This window comes from Artemia franciscana, chromosome 4 (genome assembly GCF_032884065.1).
Source record: "Artemia franciscana chromosome 4, ASM3288406v1, whole genome shotgun sequence".
NCBI lineage: Eukaryota > Metazoa > Arthropoda > Branchiopoda > Anostraca > Artemiidae > Artemia > Artemia franciscana.
Genome location: NC_088866.1, coordinates 25,290,338 through 25,317,066, shown reverse-complemented (window position 1 = coordinate 25,317,066; position 26,729 = coordinate 25,290,338). Strand labels below are relative to the sequence as shown.

The window sequence follows — 26,729 nt, the reverse complement described above, 5'->3', positions numbered from 1 at the left end:
GGTATCAAAAATTCGTTTTTTACAAGTTTCGGTTACTATTGAGGCACTCGCTCTTTACTTAATACTTTGTCACCACAAACATATATAAACATATATATATATATATATATATATATATATCTATATATATAAAAATAAGTTGTCTGTCTGTGGATGGATGGATGGATGTGTCAGGTGACGTCACCTGAAAAAACTGGATTAGGTGACGTCAAAACTGAAAAAACTAAAAAAAGGCAAAAACTACAAAAAAAACTAAAAACTAATAAAAAAAATAAAAAAGCTAAAAAACTAAAAAAACTATAAAGGTAAAAACCAATAAAAAACTAAAAAAAAAAGTGAAAAAACTAAAAAAAGGCAAAAACTACAAAAAAAAACTAAAAACTAATAAAAAAAGTAAAAAAGCTAAAAAACTAAAAAAACTAAAAAAACTAAAAAAAGGTAAAAAACTAAAAAAAATAAAAAATAAAAAAAATAAAAAATAAAAAAAAACTAAAAAAAAGGAAAAAACTGAAAAATAAGCTAAAATAAAGGTAAAAACCAATAAAAAACTAAAAAAAAAAGGAAAAAACTAATAAATGACGACACTCAAAGAGAAAGCGACCAGGACATGTACACCGGGATACAAATGACGACCGGGACACAGGGAATATAAATAACGACCGGGACACAGGGACACAACTACAACGGGGACACCGGGGGAAACAGGGGGATATAAATGACGACCGGGACAAAAAAACTAAAAAGAAATAAAAACTAAAAACTAATAAAAAAAACTAAAAAATCTAAAAATCTAAATAAGCTAAAAAAGAAAAAAAAAGGAAAAAAATAAAGGAGAAAAACAAAACTAAAAAACGAATGTATATACAGACCGGGACACCGGGATACAAATGATGACCGGGACCCGGGACACAGGGAATATAAATGACGACCGGGACACAGGGACACAACTACAACGGGGACACCGGGGGAAACAGGGGGATGTAAATGACGACCGGGACACCGGGACAGGGAATGGTCGATTAGCAATCACCATCAACAAAGCTCAAGGGCAATCATTAGAATCATGAGGTATAGATCTGAATACAGATTGTTTTCCCATGGACCATTATATGTTGCATGTTCAAGAGTCGGTAAACCTGACAATCTATTTATATGCAAAGACAATGGGACAGCAAAGAATGTTGTATATTCGCAAGTTTTACGTAGTTAAAACCATATATATATATATATATCTATATTCACAGGTGGGACATAGGGACACAACTACAATGGCGCGTAACTATTATGGCGCGTAACGACTTACGCGCGCGGGGGGGCTTGGGGGGGGCGCGAAGCGCCCCCACCAACTAGGTGTTGGGGTGGCGCGAAGCGCCACCCCAACAGCTAGTATATATATATATATATATATATATATATATATATATATTTATATATAAAATCCGTTTTAACTTTTTACTAGGCTTTACACTTTGACTTTTTCGTTCCAATACTAAAAGACAACAAATTATCTCAAAGAAACGATGAATCTTTTGAGCATGGTTTTGTATTCTTCTTTAAATAGCCATATTTACAGAATACTTTTACAAACCACATACAACCTATATTAGAGGTGTAGAGTGCCATGGGACAGGACAAAAACAAAGAGAAGAGAAGTAAGAATAGGGTTTTATAAGGAAAATCCCACGACCCTCCCAACACCGAAGCTTGTGAGGGGCTCATCCTCTAAGATCATTTTGAATGTCTGAAAAACTGAATTTTTCTTGGCTACATGGTTGTGTCCCCCCCCCCTTTGGAAAATTAATGTTCTACGCTTATGACCGCTTATATCATTTACGCTTATATCAGTGTAAAGATTGATAGAAAAGGAATTTGATGCAACTCTCTAAATCTTTATTTGCCCTTTCTTCAGGATTGGACAAAAAACATACACCCGAATACTATAATTATCAAGGATTGGGGTTAGGTTAAATACTGCGTTCGGTTTGTCCAAAATTCTGTTACTTAATTGTCTTTTGCGGTTTTATCGCTAACGAGGAGTCCAAAGGCAATTTGTATTTTTGTACGAGCTAATGTAAACTCCTATCTCTGCTACAAGCTCTTAGGGTAAGTTGAGGACCTCAAGACCCGTTTAAACTTGTGCCCTTCAAAAAAATCAGAACAGCAGAAAACGGCACTTTACTGTTACGCGATCTCTTTTGTTAACTAACTGTTCTTAAAACTTCCCATCCAAATTCGAATGGGCCCAAAGTCATTATCCTATGATAACAGGTAAAACATATCTCCTTGTTAATAAATTCAAAATTTTGCATTTTCACTTTAAGCCTATTGGTAGGGCATTCAGAAATGAGGAATTTGGAGATAAAGTTATAACTTTTGTTGGGTATATTAAAACCAACAAATTTTACATATTTAGAACCTGCAGTAAAAGCTTTCTTTTGACACATTTTACTTTTATTTTTTTTTCAGTTTTGGTGTCTATCGACACGGGTTGCCTTTTTATTCACTAATCATTACCACTACAAGGTTTAATATAAAGCTAAGTACTTACAATCTTGGGGTAAAACGGTGGAAATAAACATATAGAAAAGGCAGCTGAAAGTGTAGCTACAGATATAACTAAAAAGACAGTCCATTGCTGCGCACTATAGCCCATCGCTTTGCCCTTTTCAGTTGATTCGCCACTTGAACTGTCATTTGTTTCAGAAGGAGGAGATGAACTGGGAGTTTCTTTTGATTCTTGGGAGTCCCCTGACTCTCTGATGGGACTATACTGATTTTTCCACATCTGAAAAATTAATAATTTGTTAAAAACATTGTATCAAGCCCATGGAGAGGGGGCTTCGTCCCCCTGTCAAATCTCAAAGTTTTTAGGATTTATGTTATAATATTTAATTTACCTATTTATGGTTCATCGAATTGTCAATTTTTTGAAAACACAGCATATGACTTATATCCCATTTTCTCACAGAAAAAAAGCAGGAGGAACAAATAGTTTGCATTCCTGTGAGCGTTATTTTTGGTACGAGGGGAAACATTAAAAGTTGGCTAAAGAAAACTGACGATTTCCTGAAAATATAGGAAAATACAGAGCAAATCCCCAAACACTTGAAGTTTCACCCCTTTGTACGAAACTAGGTTTTATCTGTTAAATTGTTTTATTGTCCCTTGGGTTCTTAACACAAATCCCTTGTGCAAAATACTGTTAACATGGTTACAAGGGTTGCTGCAATCTAGTAAAGAGCGAACCACAGCCCATAGTAATCAAAAGCTAAAAAAAAAGCGTTTAGAAAAAAACTACCTAATTCAAGAATGGTAACTATCACTTCGATTAGTCTTAAAAATAAATGTTTGTTGCAAAAAGAAATTTATGGTGATGTCGAAAAAAATCTGAAACCCCTCAAAAATGGCACCAGATCAAAATAAAAAGTCTACCATTGGAATCAGAACGGTCGAAAACCTATTAATGGGAAATTACAGCCCCCTGCCTGGAACAACAATGACTTTTGAACAATTTGAACCTTGAAGAATGACTTTTTTGCATGGGCGGCACTGTTCGGTCTCCTTTTTTTTCCCTCTTTTTTCTAGCAAGGCTAAGGGGCATCATAAAGAGATATGTGATAGCTCATTTGAAAGGGAATTAAGTCTGCTAGTGTCTTTTCTAAATAACCAAAGAGACCGCAGGGCGGCAAACCCCCTGCCTGAAGGCCCCTCCCCCAAAGTCATCCAATTACTATTTTGATAGCCATTTTGTTCAAAATTGCTCAAAGGTAAATTATCTTTGGTTTTGGTGATGATATGACCATCAATTGTCCCTGAGGAAAGGGCTACACAATGTATCCGCCTAGTGTCAGCCAATGTATTAACTGAGCTACTAACCGTGGCTGAGGAGCGTAGTGGTCACTATTTTTCCAAGCTTGATAGGACAAACAGCTTCCATCCTGTTATGTGTTAGCAGAAATATTTGAATCTATTCTTTGTAGTATATTTTTTTTGTAGTATATCTTTGTAGTATATCTTTCTGAACTAATAGTCCAGGACTTTTAGGGTTTGACCCGGACAAAATTGCAGTATAAACGAAAATGGTACCAAAATGATCAGAAAAAAATTCTGTACAACATACTAAAAGTCCCCATAAATCCGAGTGGGGCGAGTACCCGAAAAACAGGGGAAAAGGGGGAAACTGGGAAAAATGCCGAACATGCCCAGAAAATAGTTTAAAGTGAGTTTTCTGGGGTTTTCACATACGCTGATTACGAAATTGACATCTAAAATTCAGTATAGAAAAAGAGTACTACGGAAAACGGGGGAACAGGGGAAAGAGGGGAGAAAAGAGAAGAATACAGGGTAGGGGTAGAAAGCGGTTTGAAAGATATTTTCTGGGGTATTCCTATCTGGTGATTACGAAATTGAGAAATAAAATGATATAAAAAAATCGATTAACATAAAACGGGGAAATGGAGGGGGGGAAGGGAAATATACAGGGTAGGGGTAGAAAGCATGTGGAAATGTGTTTTCTGGGGTTTTTCTATCTGCTGATCACGAAACTGACCCCTAAAATGAAGGAAAGAAAACGATAACCATGAAAACCGAACAAAACTGGAGGAAACAACGGAAAAGGGGAAGGGAGGCCTGACTCCTGAGCCAGCTGCTAATGGCTAATAAGTAGGCCTATGGACAAAATAACTCGCTTAAGTATCAAACTTGTACTTTCTTGAATCACAGACATTTCTTACAACCATTTGAATTACTAAACATAAAGAAAACAACCGCTTGGCAGTTATATATAAAATGGCTATTATATGTAAAATTTGCACTTTCGAAGGCAGTATAGTTGACTTGAAAAACACAGCATTGATATCACTAGTCGAGCTCCTCGTCTTCGACAATCTCGTTGTCCCTGTTCAAACAGTTGATACCCTGACATTCTCCGCACGCGAACGTACACGCTAATCCATTTTTCTTGCAGCTGCATCGCGAGTTCTCACAGCCTGTCTTACAGTTGCATCTCACGACACTCAAAAGAGTCTGTGGTGCGGGCAACAAATGGGTCATCACAGGTGAGTATTTATGGTCTCTGAGGACCCAACCCCAGTCAGCCGGGTCGAGGTCAGCTGGTTCCCCTTTCCAACGGGATACCTGGAGGCGCACTCGCTGGGAGTGGAATGAAGCTGCAGCTTCGGTTGGCGGAAGCCTTTCAGGCTTAACAAACGCCGTAGTATTAGACGAAGAAACTTTTTCCAAGAAAATTCGATGTCGCAGCTTAGTGAGATCTTCGTTTGGTCGTGCTTTATACAAGCTGAGGAGAAGATATTCACCCGCTTTCACAATTTCATCTTTGGACGATGATTCATCCAGAAACACTTTGCATTTTTTTCTGAACACTTCGCTCTTCTTCAAAAGAGGTAGCACAGCTTGCTTTCCAAGTCCGAAAACTCGTGAGGTCGTGTCACATCCCATGAGTGCGTGCCCTACCAGAAGCAGCCTGGATACTTCTCCCATTTTTTTTTGCACTTCGTTGAGGCACCAGAACCGTGTTATCGCTTCTTTTGCGTTCGTTGACGATTCGAAGTAAAGTGTTTTTGCATTAGGCGGGAGGTGATACAAGAGTAGAATCAGAAGGTCAGTGTCGTTGCCAAGAACTGTTGTTTCAGAGTTTTCTGCTTTCAACGAAGTGTTTCAGCGAAGCAAACAGAGTTTCAACGAAGTGCAAAAAAAAATGGGAGAAGTATCCAGGCTGCTTCTGGTAGGGCACGCACTCATGGGATGTGACACGACCTCACGAGTTTTCGGACTTGGAAAGCAAGCTGTGCTACCTCTTTTGAAGAAGAGCGAAGTGTTCAGAAAAAAATGCAAAGTGTTTCTGGATGAATCATCGTCCAAAGATGAAATTGTGAAAGCGGGTGAATATCTTCTCCTCAGCTTGTATAAAGCACGACCAAACGAAGATCTCACTAAGCTGCGACATCGAATTTTCTTGGAAAAAGTTTCTTCGTCTAATACTACGGCGTTTGTTAAGCCTGAAAGGCTTCCGCCAACCGAAGCTGCAGCTTCATTCCACTCCCAGCGAGTGCGCCTCCAGGTATCCCGTTGGAAAGGGGAACCAGCTGACCTCGACCCGGCTGACTGGGGTTGGGTCCTCAGAGACCATAAATACTCACCTGTGATGACCCATTTGTTGCCCGCACCTCAGACTCTTTTGAGTGTCGTGAGATGCAACTGTAAGACAGGCTGCGAGAACTCGCGATGCAGCTGCAAGAAAAATGGATTAGCGTGTACGTTCGCGTGCGGAGAATGTCAGGGTATCAACTGTTTGAACAGGGACAACGAGATTGTCGAAGACGAGGAGCTCGACTAGTGATATCAATGCTGTGTTTTTCAAATCAACTATACTGCCTTCGAAAGTGCAAATTTTACATATAATAGCCATTTTATATATAACTGCCAAGCGGTTGTTTTCTTTATGTTTAGTAATTCAAATGGTTGTAAGAAATGTCTGTGATTCAAGAAAGTACAAGTTTGATACTTAAGCGAGTTATTTTGTCCATAGGCCTACTTATTAGCCATTAGCAGCTGGCTCAGGAGTCAGGCCTCCCTTCCCCTTTTCCGTTGTTTCCTCCAGTTTTGTTCGGTTTTCATGGTTCTCGTTTTCTTTCCTTCATTTTAGGGGTCAGTTTCGTGATCAGCAGATAGAAAAACCCCAGAAAACACATTTCCACATGCTTTCTACCCCTACCCTGTATATTTCCCTTTTCCCCTCCCCCCCCCCATTTCCCCGTTTTATGTTAATCGATTTTTTTATATCATTTTATTTCTCAATTTCGTAATCACCAGATAGGAATACCCCAGAAAATATCTTTCAAACCGCTTTCTACCCCTACCCTGTATTCTTCTCTTTTCTCCCCTCTTTCCCCTGTTCCCCCGTTTTCCGTAGTACTCTTTTTCTATACTGAATTTTAGATGTCAATTTCGTAATCAGCGTATGTGAAAACCCCAGAAAACTCACTTTAAACTATTTTCTGGGCATGTTCGGCATTTTTCCCATTTTCCCCCTTTTCCCCTGTTTTTCGGGTACTCGCCCCACTCGGATTTATGGGGACTTTTAGTATGTTATACAGATTTTTTTTTCTGATCATTTTGGTACCATTTTCGTTTATATTGCAATTTTGTCCGGGTTCGACCCTTTTTTGAGCTAAAAGTCCTGGACTATAATGCAGATCTTGCATTTGTAGTATATCTTTGTGAACTAATGCAGATCTTGGAGATTCTTCTACTAATAGCGCGATAAAAATCATTCATGCTACTATATTCTTTGTATGGTAGTGTGATGGATGTATAGTCACCCGAGTTCATTGATTCTATCCATTCCTCGGTAACGAGTGGCCAACTATGTGGTCTAATTTTACTATCATATTTACGATCCTTTCTCAGGATGTGCAAAGTATTTTAAAGAATACAATCAAAAAGAGCAACTTCATACTTTCCCTCGAATTTGATAGCGGGGGAGCGTTTTATCCAAAAGTCCCCTGTAATAATTCAAACCACAATAATTCAGAAATCATTAGGCCTTCTGAACGTGTTCAGCTGGAATCAAAGAACCAAATCCCAGTTGTACCCTCGTGAGCAAATTAGCAACTGTTTCTTACCCTTGCGAGTCCGACTCTTCAATATCTTTTCCATCCAATACAATCCATTGTTTTTAACTTTTTGCAATTCATACTCGTAAAAACCGCCTAGAATGTCTTCATCTTGTATATCATATAGGCGATACGTTACAGGTTTAATGTCTAAGACTTTTGAAACTTTATAAAGTTCAGTTGACCATAAGTAATTCCCCTTTTCAAAACTATTACTTGTTCGATTGAATCTAACTGTATCACCAAGACTAAATTTCTTCAATTGTCACATGCCTCCCTTCATTGGAAAGAAAAATGTCAAATTTATTGTTACCGTGATGAATTTCAAGAGGACTATGATTGGACAGGGATCGACGGGAGCGTTGATTATAAATCAATTTGATTTTATCTAAATATTGAATAAATGAGTAGTATTTTTCAATGTAGAATATCTCAAGATTTAAAGTTGAATTGTTCTTATCAAACGATCAGCCAATGGCTTTAGTTTTTTGATAATGACTAAAGCGAACTCTGAATTCAATGAAAAGTGTAACTGGATTCATTCTGTAAATACTCTGTCACCAACTTCTTTTCAACTCCAACAACTCAGGCAAACGTGGTGGGGGAACTTAAACTTCCTGCTTCGCCAATATTTTAATAAGTAGGTTTTAAGAGTTGAGCCATCTTGACTGTAAGCGCGGTGTGAAGCGTCCGCTATCCTTTTGCATACTAATAGGCGATGCACTGATATTAAGATGCTTTCGTTCGCTACCTTTTAAATCATCATCTCCACTTGGCGTGCTAGTGTTTTCCGAAAGTGATTTAACAACATCTTTTTATATTTCCCCATATTCCCTTAGTCTGTTTAAGACATGTTTATTCCCAATAAGACTTTTTGGAAAGTTTGATGACTTTAAATATTTGTACAAATGACGATCAAATTATTCAAGTCTTTTACAATTTGCAATTAAATCTGATGCCAAATCAATTAAATTTTAACTCTAGAGATTATAACATCACTCTTTTTGCCATCAATTTGTTCATGTTAATTTTCTTCTGCTTTGCTCACGATAAGAATGAGACATTAGGTCTACAACATTTGATACAGTTTTGGATAGATCTTATTCTTGTTTTGGCGGTTTCAGAGTATCAGTACTTTGAGGCTGAGGTTGATAAATGACATTTACTTTGAGCAGTCTTTTACTTTAGGGTTAATGCTTGTCGGTGCGTCGAAGGGCATGTTGAAGCAAAATAAATTTTCCACCGTCAGCAACTGTCTCACTGTTAACAAATTTATCAAGCTTATCTTCAAAGTGCTCTTTCGGTGAAAAGGCGAGTTCTATTGGCGTCAATTGGTAAGGTTTGTCATTTTCTAGAGAATAGCCATTACAAGTCCCGTGATTATTGACAATAACAGCGAAAAGAACGATGTTGCTTTGTCTGTTGCTTAACTACTTCTGGCAGTTGAACATTGGCTTCAGTCAAACTTAAACAAAGCTCAGATAGGATACTAATGAATTTATTGTCAATGCCGTGTTTGAGTTTAGCCTTCCTAAGCCTGTTTTGAATTACCTAGGACGGAAAATAAATGTCTGTTTTGATATAGCTTCTTTTGTGTCATGATGGCGACTAGTGGCCTTTTTTTACTTTTCTCAGGTAGATATACAGTAATTTCATCGTCAAAATATCCGTGACCACATATAACTCTTTGGGTGTGCTTTCATTGAGATCCAATAGAATATAATCATAGGGTTTATTTGTAGTTTGATTGTATGACGAGAGTTTAAACTTATGATAGAACTTCAATCACTAACTACCCTATAGATGATTTAGCAAGTACAATTCAATACAAGTATTCGCATACACTGGCTCTGATGAAAGATTGTAGAGAACAATGGTTACGAAAAATTTTCGTGATGAGGCATGAACATCTTCTGAGACCATTATTCAATGAACTCACCTAAATCATATTGAAATATTGCAGCTAAATCATATTGACGTGTTCATATTGAACACGTCCCCGTATACATTTTTATGTCTGGTGCAATAGTCTTCATTTTCAAACAGTTCGTGGTATCGAACTGTAGAAAGGAGCGACCCGGTTCAATAGTAACCGAAACTATAAACAAAGAGCTAAGAGCTCACATGGCACTTGTGACGAGGCATGAAGAGCTAAGAGCCAAGAGATCATATGGTATGAGCTCTAACAAAATTCAATGAATCAATAGATTGATTTAAAAGGAAAATAAGAGGCTTAATGCCGGTCAGGATTTAAAATAAGAGCTCTGAGTCACGACGTCCTTCTAAATATCAAAATTCATTAAGGATCCGATCACCCACTCGTATGTTATAAATACCAAATTTTTTCACATTTTTCCTCTCCCTTTAGCCCCCCAGATGGTCAAATCCGAGAAAACGACTTTATCAAGTCAATTTGTGCAGCTCCCTGAAACGCCCACCAATTTCATCGTCCTAGTACGTCCAGGACACAAAACTCACCTTTTAGCATTAACTAAAATAAAAACACCCGATGTTTTCTGGACTCACTGTATTCTCTACAAAGCAGCTCTTACATAGATTAAATAAAAAGTTTTTTTTTCAACTGAAAGTAAGGAGTAACATTAAAACTTAAAACGAACAGAAATTGTACATGACGTGGGTCATCATTTCCTCAATACCTCGCTTTTTACGCTAAAGTTTGATTTTTTGTTCCAGTTATTTAGGACTTTTTAATTAGAAGAATAAGGTCTTAAAAGTTCTAAGAATAACCTTTAGCGTAAAGAGCAAGGCATTGAGGAGAGGGTAACTTCCTCATATGCGTAATAATTTCTGTTCTTTTTAAGTTTTAATGCCGCTCTTTACTTTCAGGTGAAAAAACATCAGGTTTTAAATAATGCTGGGAAATCTATCTCCCCCTCGAAGTAAAATTCCCTTCACACACGAAAAATATCTTCAGGGAATGATCCTCCCAGGTACCCTCCCCCTCTTCCCCCAGGGTCTGTAGTGGGTTCAAGTCATCCTCAAAAACATAGTTATTAGATTTTTCGATAATGCCGAAAAAATGGTTAGCTCAGAATTTCCATGGAGCGACTTTGGGAAAAAATTAGCATAGGAGGGGGACTAACTGACCTGCAGTATTTTTGGTCACTTAAAAAGGGCACTAGAACTTTTGATTTCCGATCAAATGAGCCCTCTCCCGATCTTCTGCGATTACTGGTTCGATACGATCACCCCTGGAAAAAAAACGCATCGGTGATCTTTCTACCGGGCAAAAAAAAGACAAGGAATTTGAAACCTTTACACTTTACACTAGAGTTCTCTGGTATGCTAAATCTGACAGTGTTATTTTCATTAAGATCACTTAATGTTATGGAGGAGTTTCCCCCCTTTTCAAAAATTGGGCAAATTATCTCAAGCTCAACTTTTGATGGGTAACATTAAATTTGATGAATTTTACAAATTTTGAATAAGTATCAGAATTCTATTCTTTTGATATCTCTGTTTTTTAGAGTTCCGGTTGCAATTGAGCCGCATCGCTTCTTACTTATAGTTCGTTACCATGAACTGTTTGAAAATATGAGTGAGGAAGTTAAAAAGTTTTTACAAAAATAACGAAATTTATAAACTACATAAACAAAGTATGTTATAAGTTAAATTATTTACAAATATATGTGAAGGTGTGGGAGCTACTTACACGCCTCTCCTTTGTACTATATTGAAGGACGATGGCTATCCCGTGCCAAAGGGATTCCGAGAACACATGATGTCAAAGTGGAAATTACAATCTTTATGAAACAAAATCAAAATGAGGCCGGAAATATGTTGAGTGAATATGATATTTTCTCAAATAAACCTTTAAAAGTATAGCAGGCGCTCGCAAAATCTTATTTGTAGGAAACAGGATTTTCTGCATTAGCTGAAATGAAACTGAAATATAGAACTCGTTTGGTTGCAGAAGATGAGGTTCGTGGAGCTATCTCATCATTGACACCGAAATTTGAGAGACTTTGCGCTAATTATAGGAAAGCACGTCCATCTCATTAAAAGACAATAATTTAAAATTGTTATTCGTTCCTTTGTTTGTAATAGTTTATCTTAATAGATTTCTTAGTGCTAAAAATTTCGTGTCTACATCATTTTATAAAATGGAAGGGAGGCTCCATATGATCAAATATTTTTAAGGGAACCGTGGTAAAATAAAGTTTGGAAACTACTGCCTTAGCCTGTTGATTTCATTATTGCAGACGTCAATAGATTTCCATTTATGTGCTAATAGAGTACCAAGAAAATGGAAGTTTTATCATAAGATATTTACGTAAGAAATTATCTATAAAACAACACTACTTAAAAGTGCATTGCGTAACAATTTGCCAGGAGACAAATAATCTGGTTTGACCTACTCAACTGGAATTTGCCCGAGTAGAATTATAGTTGATAGAGTTCATTGATATTGAACGTTAATCATTGCTGTAGTTGGCGACTTGGCAAAAGGCACATACACGGGAAGATATTTTGGTTGGCATGGGGGGGGGGAACCAAAAAAAATAGGCAAATAATCTGGAAAATGTTGAATGAATGGGTCAATCATAAACAGCGACATTTCGAGGGGGGATATGAGTCCACAGAGTCACATATTCAGGGTTGCCACCACGGTCAGTCCTAAAGTCCTACAATTGCCCAAATTTGCGCGCTACACTACAATTTTTGATGCTACAGTCACAAAACTGACTAATAGCGCAAATATAGCACTTTCGTACACGAGATGGCAACCCTAAGCACGTGCTACAGTGCTACACACAATGAAAATAGCACTTTCATGTTACAGCTGACAACCCTGCCCATATTTCAATCAGCCTGATTGAGATCATTTCAGTTAATCTTTTGGTGGCATTAGGGGATATTGTCAAAACACCCAATTCTTATACTAGTTTGAAAAATTTTTTCCTTTTCAAATTATGCATATAAGCAGATTTTTTTTTTTTTTTTTACAATTAGTCGAACTCGGTTGGGAACAAATTTCAAAATTTAACAAATTTCAAAATTTAACAAATTTCCTCCGCCTTATTCCTAAAAATGGCCCTCCAAAAATTAATTGTTTACCCACCCCAGGGAAAAGGAATGACCCAAATACCCCGTTCCCTGCTTATGAACTTGCTGGTAAATGTTTGTTTGTTTTTTCGAATAAATAATTTGACAGAAATTTTCTCTACTTTATCCAATATTCTAAGATGTTTATTTATCAAGACTTATTAAAAAACCAAAAACGTAGAATCGCCATTTGGGAAGGGGCAGGGATTGATCCAGCACGTGTAAACGAATTCATTTGCCTATTTCCGAGGTTTTTAAAAATTGCATAAAAAAAGGATAAAGATCATCCAGAGCCCTTGATGGCGTTTAGGGCGTCGCTGGTCTATTTTACAGTGACAGGTAGCAACCCTGCCCCCTAACCTTGCTGCAGTGGAAATCGAACCTCAGACCAGTAAACTCCATAGAATATAGATCTTTCAGAAAAAAAAAAACTATATTATCTCCTCAATTTGGTGTCAGTTAGTCAAGTAGGTACTGGATACAAATTGAATTCATTTATGCCTTTGACAACCAGTTAGGTTGTCAATATTCACAAAAATGAAATTCAAAAAAAATCCGACTTAAATCTGAGAAACAAAAATCAAATATGGCTAAAATTTCTAATCAAAGTTATTGGAAAATACTGAACATAACTCAACTACTAAAATTGAGTTGAAAAAGTGAGTAAAAGACTTCAAGTCATATCTGGATGGTAAACTTGAGGCAGTTTATATTACTGACCGGCGAATAAGTTGAACATATCACTCGATGCCTTTTTTTATTCTCATTTCGAATATAATAATCTCTTTCGTTGAAAATTCAATTTTAAAGCCTTTGAGAATTCTCAAAGATGATACCTTTTTCTTTACCGCTTCGTTTGTCTATTTCTGAAAGTTTTATTTTTATGCTACAAGTTTTTACAAGTCTATAATAAGTCACAAGTCTATAATATCCTCAGGTATATTTTCAGAGCATAATTTGGCTCTAGAGCTATTTCTAAAAATTTCTTTCGGTAAAATTCTAGTTGATTGACTTTTGGCTATCTCGGAAAGGAGTTAGGTTAGGAAAATGAAACTTTCAGTGGTAGGTCTACAGGATACAGTATGTCATGGGAAGGTATTTCAATGTACCCACCTCCACTCCTTCTCCCTCTAGAGGGCCCTGAAATTTACCTACACAACAGGTCTGTACCTATTAGACTTAAAATAAGAACTTTGAGACACGATATCCTTCTAAATATCGAATTTCATTGAGATCCGATCACCCGTTCGTAAGTTAAAAATACCTGATTTTTTTTTAGTTTTTCACCATTAACACCACCCCCCAACTACCCCAAAGAGAGCAGATCCGGTCCGGTTTCGTCAGTCACGTATATTAGACAGGTTTTTATTCTTCCCATCCAGTTTCATCCTGATCTCACCGCTTTGAGTATTTTCTAAGATTCCCGGTTCCCACCAACTGCCCCCCCCCCAATTACGCTGGACCTGGTTGAGATTTAAATAAGAGATATGAGTAACAAAGTCCTTCTAAATATGAAGTTTCATGAAGATCCGATCACTCCTTCGTAAGTTAAAAATTCATCATTTTTTTCTAATTTTTCAGAATTACCCCCCCCCCCCAATAGAGCGGATCCGTTCCAATTATGTAAATCACGTATCTAAGACTTCTGCTTATTTTTCCCACCAAGTTTCATCCCGATCCCTCCAATCTAAGTGTTTTCCATCATTTTAGGTTCCCCTACCCCAAAATCCCCCCAATGTCACCAGATCCGGTCGGGACTCGAAATAAGAGCTTTGAGACACAATATCCTTCTAAATGTCAAATTTCATTGAGATCCGATCACCCATTCGTAAGTTAAAAATACGTCATTTTTTCTAATTTTTCAGAATTAAACCCCCACCCCCAACTACCCCAAAGAGAACGGATCCGTTCCGGTTATGTCAATCATGTATCTAGGACTTGCGATTATTTTCCCCACCAATTTTCAGCCTGATCCCTCCGCTCTAAGTGTTTCCCAAGTTTTAGGTTTCCTCCTCCCAGTTCCCCCCCCCCAATGTCACCAGATGCGGTCGGGATTTAAAACAAGAGCTCTGAGACACGATATCCTTCTAAATATCAAATTTCATCGAGATCCGATTACCCGTTCGTAAGTTAAAAATACCTCATTTTTTTAATTTTTCAGAATTAACCCCCCTCTCAACAACCCCAAAGAGAGCGGATCCATTCCGGTTATGTCAATCATGTATCTAGGACTTTTGCTTATTTTCCCCACCAAGTTTCATCCCGATCCCTCCACTCTAAGTGTTTTTCAAGATTTTAGGTTTTCCCCTCCCAACCCCCCCCCCCCCCAATATCACCAGATCCGGTCAGGATTTAAAATAACAGCTCTGAGATACGATATCCTTCCAAACATCAAATTTCATTAAGATCTGATCAACCATTCGTAAGCTAAAAATACTTCAATATTTCTGTTTTTTCCGAATTAACGGGCCCCCCACTCCCGCCCAGATGGTCAAATCGGGAAAGCGACTATTTATAATTTAATCTAGGCCGGTCCCTGATACGCCTGCCAAATTTCACCGTACTAGCTTACCTGGAAGTGCCTAAAGTAGCAAAACCGGGACCGACAGACCGACAGAATTTCCGATTGCTATATGTCACTTGGTTAATACCAAGTGCCATAAAAACGTTACATCAGTTACAATCAAAAGAATCGCATTTTAATGCTGATTTAAATATATAAGTTTCATCAAGTTTAGTCATACCCATCAAAAGTTACGAGCCTGAGAAAATTTGCCTTATTTTGGTAAAGAGGGGAAAACACACCTTAAAAGTAATATAATCTTAACGAAAATCACATCAGATTCAGCGTATTAGAGAACCCATTTGTAGAAGTTTCAAGTTCCTATCTACGAAAATGTGGAATTTCGCGTTTTTTGCCAAAAGACAGATCACGGATGCGTGTTTTTTTTCCATGGGTGATCGTATCGACTCAGTGATCCTAGAATGTCGCGGGAGGGCTCATCTAACGGAAATTAAAAGTTCTAGTGCCCTTTTTAAGTGACCAAAAATTGGTGGGCACCTAGGGCCCCTCTCACGTTTTTTCCCCCAAAGTCACCGGATCAAAATTCTGAGATAGCCAGTTTATTCATCATAGTCAAAAAAGCTAATAACCATGTCTTTGGGGAGGACTTACTCCCCCACAATCCCATTGGGAGGGGCTGTAGGTTACAAACTTTGACCGTTGTTTACATATACAAATGGCTATTGGGAAGTGTACAGACGTTTTCAGTTTTGTTTAGTTGGCGGGGAGGGTGAAGAAGTTAAGGGGGTTACGTGGAAGGATCTTTCCATGGAGGAATATGACAAAGGGGGAAGATAATTTCAACGAAGGGGGCGCAGGGCTTTCTAGCATTATTTACAAAAACAATGAGAAAATAAACATGAAAAAAATTTTCAACTAGAAGTAAGGAGCAGCATTAAAACTTTAAACAAACAGAAATGATTACGCATATGAGGGGTTCACCTCCTCATAATACCTCGCTCTTTACGCTTGAGTATTTTTAGTAATTTCAACTATTTAATCTAAGGCCTTTGTGATTCAGGGGTCACTGTTAAGGAATTGGGACAATATTTAAGCAATATTCAAGCAATAATTTCTAGCATTATTTAAAAAAAAAACAATGAGAAAATAAATATAAAAAAATCATATTGAATTCATATTAAATAATAAAAAAATCATATCGGAGAAAGAATGATCTTTCTACCGGGCAAAAAAAAAGACAAAAAGAAACATGCAAAATTACAATTTTTTGTACATAGGGATTTGAAACCTTTACACTGGAGTCCTCTGCGTATGCTAAATCTGACAGTGTTATTTTCATTAAGATCACTTGATGTTATGGAGGAGTGTCCCCCCTTTTCAAAAATTGGGCAAATTATCTCAAGCTCGTAAGATTGGATGGGTAACATTAAATTTGATGAATTTTACAAATTTTGAATAAGTATCAGAATTCTATTCTTTTGATATATCTGTTTTTTAGAGTTCCGCTTGCAATTGAGCCGCATCGCTTCTTACTTATAGTTCTTTACCATGAACTGTTTGAAAATGAGTAAGGAATTTAAAAAGTTTTTACAAAGATAACGAAATTTATAAACTACATAAACACATTATGTTATAAGTTAAATTATTTACAAATCTATGTGACGGTGTGGGAGCTACTTACACGCCTCTCTTTTGTACTATATTGAACGACGATGGCTATCCCGTGCCAAAGGGATTCCGAGAATACATGAAGTCAAAGTGGAAATTACAATCTTTATGGAACAAAACCAAAATGATGCCGGAAATATGTTGAGTGAATATGATATTTTCTTAAATAAACCTTTAAAAGTATTGCTGGCGCTCGCAAAATCTTATTTGTAGAAAACAGGATTTTCTGCATTAGCTGAAATGAAACCGAAATATCGAACTCGTTTGGTTGCAGAAGATGAGGTTCGTGGAGCTATCTCATCATTGACACCGAAATTTGACAGACTTTGTGCTAATTATAGGAAAGCACATCCATCTCATTAAAAGACAATAATTTAAAATTGTTATTCGTTCCTTTGTTTGTAATAGTTTATCTAAATAGATTTCTTAGTGCTAAAAATTTTCGTGTCTACATCATTTTATAAAATGGAAGGGAGGCTCCATATGATCAAATATTTTTAAGGGAACCGTGGTAAAATAAAGTTTGGAAACTACTGCCTTAGCCTGTTGATTTCATTATTGCAGACGTCAATAGATTTCCATTTATGTGCTAATAGAGTACCAAGAAAATGGAAGTTTTATCATAAAATATTTACGTAAGAGATTATCTATAAAACAACACTACTTAAAAGTGCATTGCGTAACAACTTGCCAGGAGACAAATAATCTGGTTTGATCTACTCAACTGGAATTTGCCCGAGTAGAATTATAGCTAATAGAGTTCATTGATATTGAAGGTTAATCATTGCTGTAGTTGGCGACTTGGCAAAAGGCACATACACAGGAAGATATTTTGGATGGTATGGAGGGGGGGTGCAGATCCAAAAAATAGGCAAATAATCTGAAAATATCATCATGAATGGGTCAATCATAAATGGCAACATTTCGAGGGGGGAGATGAGTCCAAAGAGTCCCATATTCAGGGTTGCCACCACGGTCAGTCCTAAAGTGCTACAATTGCCCAAATTTGCGCGCTACAATACGTTTTTTTATGCTACAGTCACAAACTGACTAATAGTGCAAATATAGCACTTTCGTACAAGAGATGCACGTGCTACAGTGCTACACATAATGAAAATAGTGCTAAAATAGCACATTCTCGTTACAGATGACAAGCCTGCCCATATTTCAATTTCAGCCTGATTGAGATCATTTCAGTTAATCTTTTTGGTGGCATTGGGGGATACTGTCAAAACACCCAATTCTAATACTAGTTTGAAAGATTTATTTCTTTTCAAATTATGCATATAAGCAGATTTTTTTTTTTTTTTTTTTTTTTTTTTTTTTTTTTTTTTTTTTTTTTTTTTTTTTTTTACAATTAGTTGGACTCGGTTGAGAACAAATTTCAAAATTTTACAAATTTCAAAATTTAACAAATTTCCTCCGCCTTATTCTTAAAATGGCCCTCCAAAAATTAATTGTGTACCCAACCCTGGGAAAAGGAATGACCCAAATACCCCGTTCCCTGCTTATGAACTGCTTATGAACTAAATAATTTGACAGAAATTTTCTCTACTTTATCCAGTATTCTAAGAAACGGGTGTGCAGCTTTTGATAACCATGAAGATGGTTATTTATCAAGACTTATTAAAAAAAACGTAGAATCGCCATTTGGGAGGGGGCAGGGATTGATCCAGCACGTGTAAACGAATTCATTTGCCCATTTACGAGGTTTTTAAAAATTGCATAAAAAAAGGATAAAGATCCTCCAGAGCTCTTGATGGCGTTTAGGGCGTCAAATCGACAATTCAGTCGCTGGTCTATTTTACAGTGAATGGTAGCAACCCTGCCCCCTAACCTTGCTGCAGTGGAAATCTAACCTCTGACCAGTAAACTCCATAGAATATAGCTCTTTCAGAAAAAAATAAACTATACTTTCTCCTCAATTTGGTGTCATTAAGTCTAGAAGGTACTGGATACAAATTGAATTCATTTATGCCTTCGACAACCAGTTAGGTTGTCAATATTCATTAAAATGTATTTATTTATGTTTATTTATTTATTTTGTTGAAAAAATTCATTTTTTTTGTGGGGAGGGGGAGGGGCAAGGATGGCTGATAGTGATTGTATATGTACGGTTTTGTAAAGGGTAATGTTTACCCATTACAAGTTTACAAACTTTGGATTGGTTGATAATGTTTTTTTTTTCTTTTAATCGAACCCTTTTTTTCTTCAACGCAAATAATCCCCCGGGATATGGTTTTGAACCTCATAAATTCTCATTTATTAGCTCCTGATTTATAAGAGAAAATGTTAAATTCAATAAAAATTAATGGATTTAAATCCTACTCAAGTCAAGAGATTTATAAACTACATAAACTACGTAATTTATAAACTAATTATAAACTATAAAACTATAAATATACTAATTTATAAACTATGTAAATGTTTAGTTTCGTCACAAGTGCTAATCTAAAATAAATATTTAGCACTACATCAACTACTAGAATAAAAAAAAAAAAAAAAAAATCCGACTTAAATCTGAGAAACAAAAACCAAATATGGCTAAAATTTCTAATCAAAGTTATTGGAAACTACTGAACATAACTCAACTACTAAAATTGAGTTTAAAAAGTGAGTAAAAGACTTCAAGTCATATCTGGATGGTAAGCTTGAGGCAGTTTATATTATTGACCAGCGAATAAGGTGAACATATCACTCGATGCCTTTTTTTATTCTCATTTCGAATATAATAATCGCCTTGGTTGAAAATTCAAATTTAAGGCCTTTGCGAATTCTCAAAGATGATACCTTTTTCTTTACCGCTTACATACTGATTTGCTTACCGCTTACATACTGATTTGAGGCTAAAACAGTCATTACGCTTCGTTTGTCTATTTCTGAAAGTTTGATTTTTATGCTACAAGTTTTTACAAGTCTATAATAAGTCAGTGTTGTTTAAAGAGGAAGGGGTGAAGGTATATATCTTCAGGTACATTTTCAGAACATAATTTAGGCTCTAGAACTATTTCTAAAAATTTCTTTCGGTAAAATTCTAGTTGATTGACTTTTGGCTATCTCGGAAAGGAGTTAGGTTAGGAAAATGAAACTTTCAGGGGTAGGTCTAGAGGCTAAAGTATGTCCTGGGAAGATATTTTAAAGTACCCACTTCCACTCCTTCTCCCTCTAGAGGGCCCTGAAATTTACCTACACAACAGGTCTGTACCTATTGAAATTTTGACAAAACAAAATTTTACCCTAATCTTCAGTCACCAGTTGCTTTTTCTCTGGCTTTAGTTCTGAAAATGCAATTCCTGTTATTTGAGTAAAATTTTGAGCCATATCAATGTTTTTTTTCAAAATTTAGAAAATGTATTTGCATATCTTTAAAACCTTATAAAATGGAATTGAGCAAAGTTATGAAGATGAAAACAATTTTGTTGTACTTCAATTAAGCAGAAGATCTATTTTGCAAGGTTTCACTTTTATAACACACATTTTTAAGGGTCATCAAAGGTCAGGGCCCTCTAGAGAAGGAGCGGAGGTAGGTATTTCAAAATACCTTCCCGGGACATATTTTAGCGTTTACATTCATCCCTGAAGGTTTCATTTTCCTAACCTAACCTCTTTCCGAGATAGCCAGAAGTCAATCAACTAAAATTTTACCGGCTTGTTTAGTCTTCTGAGGCAGTAGCATGAATAACAAAAAACTAAAAGGATTAATTTTTCAGGTCACTACAATAAATCATACTAAAGTTCTATGTTATTTCCATTATTCAAAATGAACTTCCGAATAAAAAAGGGTTTGTAATTGTAATTCAGAAAATGGAAATAAAGCTCTTTGATTACCAGTAATATACACACTTAATTATAACAGCATCTGAAGTTTTCTAGCTTAAACAAAATTTAAATGGAAATTGTATATAATGCAAAACTTACATTGAAGTCAATAACAACCTTCCAGTTCAAGAGTTGGAGAAGCAAAACCGCTAAACAGTCTTGAAATGTGACACGTAGATTCTGCGTCGTTAACTTTGTACACAGAGGGAAAGATAGGGGTTACAAAACTTTTGGTATGATTGCACCCTTATGGGTCATTTTCACTTTCTATCCCCATTGAAAAATTTACATAACAATGCGTAAGTGCGTATTTAAACTACTATAAAATTTATTGCAAATTTAGCATCTGACAAATCTTAAATATTTGTGCGTTTGAATTTCAGATTTTTTTAGACAACGGTTTTCGGACTAAAATTTGCTATGGCTTATGTTTTTGACAAGTTATTTCACAATAAAATAAAATAAAACATTGATTGCAATAGGAATGATGGCTTAGGTGATTTCGTATTGAAATGCCTATTTAAATACAGTTAAATATTCTTAACTTAAACATAAAAAAAAGTATTTTATCTACCCCGTAAAAGGTTGACAACCGGTAATGCAAGGCTTCACACAAGCATCAACTATTAAGAACAAATACTAAAAAAAAAAAAAAAAAAAAAAAAAAAACTTTATTTGCATTAGAATATTTGTCATCCACTAAATCAATTAAATTATCATAAATAAAAAAAACTGTCCATGAGGTTGACCAAAAGAAGAGGGCGGTCAAAACACGCAATAACACTAGATTATACATTAAAGATAGGGAACTCGTAGGAATGAGCCAATGTCAAATGCTAAACCTCACTATACCGAAGATTCAAAAAAAAAAAAAAAAAAAAAATCCGTCACTTACATGGGGACAAGATAAACACACAAGTCGTTGCATTTTTTACGCTCTTTCCAAATATAATAGTCGTCTTGAACTTCCCATGGAAATAGGTCATTTTTTGCAACGAAATCTATAAAGAGAATGAAAACTACACTTTCCTGGTTGTTGGAACTATTGGTATTGTTGGAATTAAATGTCACTGTAGGGTCCACTTAGGGTTCTAAATTAGATTTGCAAGTGAAGCGATGATTATATTTGGAAAGAGCACCAGAAAAGACATTGATGGATGTGTTCACATTATCGCAATAATCAGTAATGGAATCGCCTGAAAAAATTTACCAAATTTCCTATCCCAGGAAGGAACAGACAAAGAAATAATCTACACTAGGGGGACAAAAAAATTGATCCCCAGTCGGTATCCTAAATCCCTCCATTCCTTTAATTGGCACAACTTTCAACCTTCTAGACGGTGGGACATTTGCTCAAAAACTATCCCTGGATGCACCCCTGATCCCAGCAGCACCTTAATTAGGATTCTGTTTTCTTTCTTCAAGTTTTAGGCCAATTTTGTTGTATTAAAGCAATTTGTAATTTGCCTTTCTCCAATTTTTAAGGCAGAGGAAAGTTTTTTCTCGAAAGACAGCACTTTTCCAACTAACAAATATAGCAATTGTTCGTTGCTTTTAAGGCTAATCATCTTTATTTGGGCCCCATGCTATTTTCTCTATGCTAGAAAATCATGAATAGCTGCTGCAGTTTAAGTGGTTTTGAGCTATTTTTCGTCCTTTTTTTGTAGTGATTCCTGAGTTAAAAAGGACAAAAAAAATGTCGGTTTTACTTTTTCTATATCTTTTATATGAGGAGGGAAAAGAAACCATTTATTTTGGTTTGTTGAATAAAGATGTAGTAGATGGAAAATGAAAGTAGATAAATTTTTTGGCTGATTCTGCCAGTATTAAAAAAAAAAGATTGGCCAAAGAATTGTTAGATTTTTTTAAAGATGCAAAAATATATTAATAATTTTCAACATTTTTCTTGCTACAAGGCAGGAAATTTGCTCCAAAGGTAATAATTTTGGACAATGTGTAGGTGTCATAACCTATAGCCATTACAGCAAGTCCCAGATGTCTATCACAAACTGTTCCAAAGCAAAAGCAAAAAGAAATATATAAGCTAATGCGTAAAAAAAAAAGACAGTCTTTAAATTAATTCTTTTCTTCCCTAAATTTATGTCTCATTCTTTGTATATTTGTAAACAATAATATATCTCGTCTGGTCTGAAGTGTGATAAACACGTTTGATACCAACAATTTTAGTTATTCGTAATTTTTTGTGTTTGGCTATATATTGGAAATTTCGATTCTTTCGACTCAATACATTTCGCACATAATTCGTTCATTTTTGGTGTTTTCTTTTAAAGTGTCACTCTCTTTCCTCGTAAAATCTTGTGCATCTCCCTATACTGGAACGCCCTAACGTTATTATGCGAAATAACTTTCAATTAATAAATGTTTATATTTAGGACAAGCCCGTAATCCAGGATTTTCGTTTCAGGGAATATACCGATTATACTTTTGGAGGGATTACCAAAATTTTTCAAAAAACACATAAGAAATTTAGATTTATACATTTTTGTTACGGTCCTGCAAGAGTCTCAAGTGCTATTATTTAATTTTAACCGTTCTGGAACCCCTCATAGAGTAAATCTGGGTTATTCTGACGTTACACCATTGCAGAAACTTGTGTACCTTGGATTACATATCGGTATATGCCTAAAGTTAACTGGGATATTACTTATTGCTCGAGCCAAGCACATGGCCGTCACGTATAGGCGGATGGCCACCACCCCAATATTTTTAGTCACTCAGTAAAAAAAAAATCAGTAAAAACAAACTCTTTGTTTTGTTCAATAAAGATCACGAAAATACTGAAATGTCATCCACAGAAATTCTGAACTTGGTTGGTAAACCCAGCAGTTTGGTAAGCGGCACCTTGCGAAAGTATATAATGCTGTTTCTTGCTTACTTACTTACTGACGAGATACATTCTATTCAGCCGAATTCGGCATGAAGAAGAAGCTAGGCCTAAATGCTTCCATTGGATTCTGTGTTCTATGAGTGTTCGAAGATGCTGTTTCTCTCCCTCATGCTCTATACCTGGTTTCTTTATAGGACATTTTTAACCAATCAGATGAAATAGAAATCAGGAGGGATTATTTCAAATATTTAATGTTCGTTCCTCCTTGGACTAGAAAATGGGGGATTGCGGCAGAGATGAAGCTTGCCCGATCCGCTTTAAGCTGCAGATAAGCTTTTTTCCAAGCTTACAAAATATCCGTCGAGCCACCCTTGGAAGGGTTTTTATGGCACTTGGTATTAACCAAGTGACATATAGCAATCGCAAATTCTGTCGGTCTGTCGGTCCCGGTTTTGCTACTTCCAGGTAAGCTAGGACGATGAAATTTGGCAGGCGTATCAGAGACTAGGCCAGATTAAATTAGAAATAGTTGTTTTCCCCATTTGACCATCTGTGAGGGAGTAGGGGGTCCGTGAATTCGGAAAAAATAGAAAAATTTAAGCATTTTTTATCTTACGAACGGTTGATCAGATCTTAATTAAATTTGATGTTTGGAAGGATATCATGTCTCGAAGTTGTTATTTTAAATCCCGACCGGATCTGGTGATATTGAGGGAGCTGGGAGGGGGAAACCTAAAATCTTGGAAAACACTTAAGAGTGGAGGGATCGGGATGAAACTTGGTGGGAAAAATAAGCACAAGTCCTAGATATATGATTGACATAACCGGAGCGGATCCGCTCTTTTTGGGGTAGTTGGGGGGGGGGGGTTTAATTCTGAAGAATTGGTAAAAATGAGGTATTTTTAACTTACGAACGGGTGATCGGATCTCAATGAAATTTTATATTTAGAAGGATATCGTGTCTCAAAGTTCTAATTTTAAATCCCGACCGAATCTGATGACATTGGGGGGGGGGGAAGTTGAGAAAGGGAAACCTAAAACTTGGAAAACACTTAGAGTTGAGGGATCGGGATGAAACTTTGTGGGAAAAATAAGCAAAAGTCCTAGATACATGATTGACATAACCGGAACGGACCCGCTCTCTTTGGGGTAGTTGGGGGGGGGGGGTTAATTCTGAAAAAAATTAGAAAAAATGAGGTATTTTTAACTTACGAACGGGTGATCGGATCTCAATGAAATTTGATATTGAGAAGGATATTGTGTCTCAGAGCTCTTATTTTAAATCCTGACAGAATCTGGTGACATTGGGGGGGGGGGTTGGGAGGGGGAAACCTAAAACTTGGAAAATACTTAGAGTGGAGGGATCGGGATGAAACTTGGTGGGAAAAATAAGCACAAGTCCTAGATACATGATTGACATAACCGGAGCGGATCCGCTCTCTTTGGGATATTTGGGGGGGGGGGGGTTAATTCTGAAAAATTAGAAAAAATGGGGTATTTTTAACTTAAGAACGGGTGATCATATCTCAATGAAATTTGATATTTAGAAGGATATCGTGTCTTAAAGCTCTTATTTTAAATCCCGACCGGATCTGGTGACACTGGGGGGAGTTTGGGGGGAATCTAAAATCATGGAAAACGCTTAGATTGGAGGGATTGGGATGAAACTTGGTGGGAAAAATAAGCAGAAGTCTTAGATACGTGATTTACATAATTGGAACGGAACCGCTCTATTGTGGAATTTAAGTATTTTTAACTTACGAAGGAGTGATCGGATCTTCATGAAACTTCATATTTAGAAGGACCTCGTAACTCAGATCCCTTTTTTTAAATCTCAACCGGATCAAGCGTAATTGGAAGGGGGGCAGTTGGGGGACCAGAAATCTTAGAAAGTACTTAAAGCGGTGAGATCAGGATGAAACTGGATAGGAAGAATAGAAACCTGTCTAAGATACGTGACTGACTTAACTGGACCGGATCTGCTCTCTTTGGTGGAGTTGGGGGGGGTTATTTTGAAAATTGAGGTATTTGTAACTTACGAAAGGGTGACCAGATCTTAATGAAATTTGATATTTAGAAGGATCTTGTGCTTTAAAGCTCTAATTTTAAATTCCGACCAGATCCTGTGACATTGGGGGGAGCTGGAGGGGAAAACCGGAATTCTTGGAAAATGTGAAAATCGGGGTATTCTTATCTTACGAATAGGTGATCGGATCTTAATGAAATTTGATATTTCGAAGTAATTCATGTCTCAGAGCTCTTATTTCAAATCCCGACCAGATCTTTTGACATTGGGGGGAGTTGGAGGGGGAAATCTTGGAAAACAATTGGAGTGGAGGAATCGGGATGAAGCTTGGTGAATAGAATAAGCAAATGTCCTTGATACGGGATTGACAGAACCGTACTGGATTTGCTCTCTTTAGGGGAGTTGGGGGGAGGGGTTCAGTGATTTGGCGAGTTTGGTGCTTCTGGACGTGCTAGGACGACGAAAATTAGGTATTTATAACTTACAAGTGGGTGATCGGATCTTAATGAATTTTGATATTTAGAAGGACATCGTGACTCAGAGCTCTTATTTTAAATCCTGACCGGCATTAAGCCTCTTATTTTCTTTTTAAGGTCAATCTAATGATTCATGGAATTTTGCTAGAGCTCATACCATATGATCTCTTGGCTCTTAGCTCTTCTTGACTCGTCACAAGTGCCATATGAGTTCTTAGCTCTTGTTTATGGCACTTGGTATTAACCAAGTGACATGTAGCAATCGCAAATTCTGTCGGTCTGTCGGCTGCTACTTTATTTTTTTGCTACTTTAGGCACTTCCAGGTAAGCTAGGACGATGAAATTTGGCAGGCGTATCAGGGACCGGACTAGATTAAATTAGAAATAGTCGTTTTCCCGATTTGACCATCTGGGGGAGGGGGGTATGGGGGGCCCGTTAATTCTGAAAAAATAGATAAATGAAGTATTTTTAGCTTACGAATGGTTGATCAGATCTTAATGAAATAAGAAGTTTGGAAGGATATCGTATCTCAGAGCTTTTATTTTAAATCCCGACCTGATCTGGTGACATTTGGGGGGAGTTGGGAGGGGGAAACCTAAAATCTTGGAAAATACTTAGAGTGGAGGGATCGGGATGAAACTTGGTGGAAAAAAAAGCACAAGTCCT

General features: G+C 36.6%; 1 protein-coding gene across 1 annotated transcript in view; it reads right to left on the bottom strand.

Moving 5' to 3' along the window:
• The window catches only part of LOC136026199 (MFS-type transporter SLC18B1-like), a 155,245-nt gene that overhangs the window by 122,455 nt on the left and 6,061 nt on the right, over positions 1–26,729 (bottom strand). The window contains exons 2-3 of the mRNA XM_065702524.1: positions 20,812–20,904; positions 2,549–2,785 (exon numbers count right to left, since the gene is read on the bottom strand). Coding sequence (XP_065558596.1) covers positions 2,549–2,785 — 237 coding nt within the window. The 5' untranslated portion in view covers positions 20,812–20,904. The remainder of the gene's footprint in view (positions 1–2,548; positions 2,786–20,811; positions 20,905–26,729) is intronic.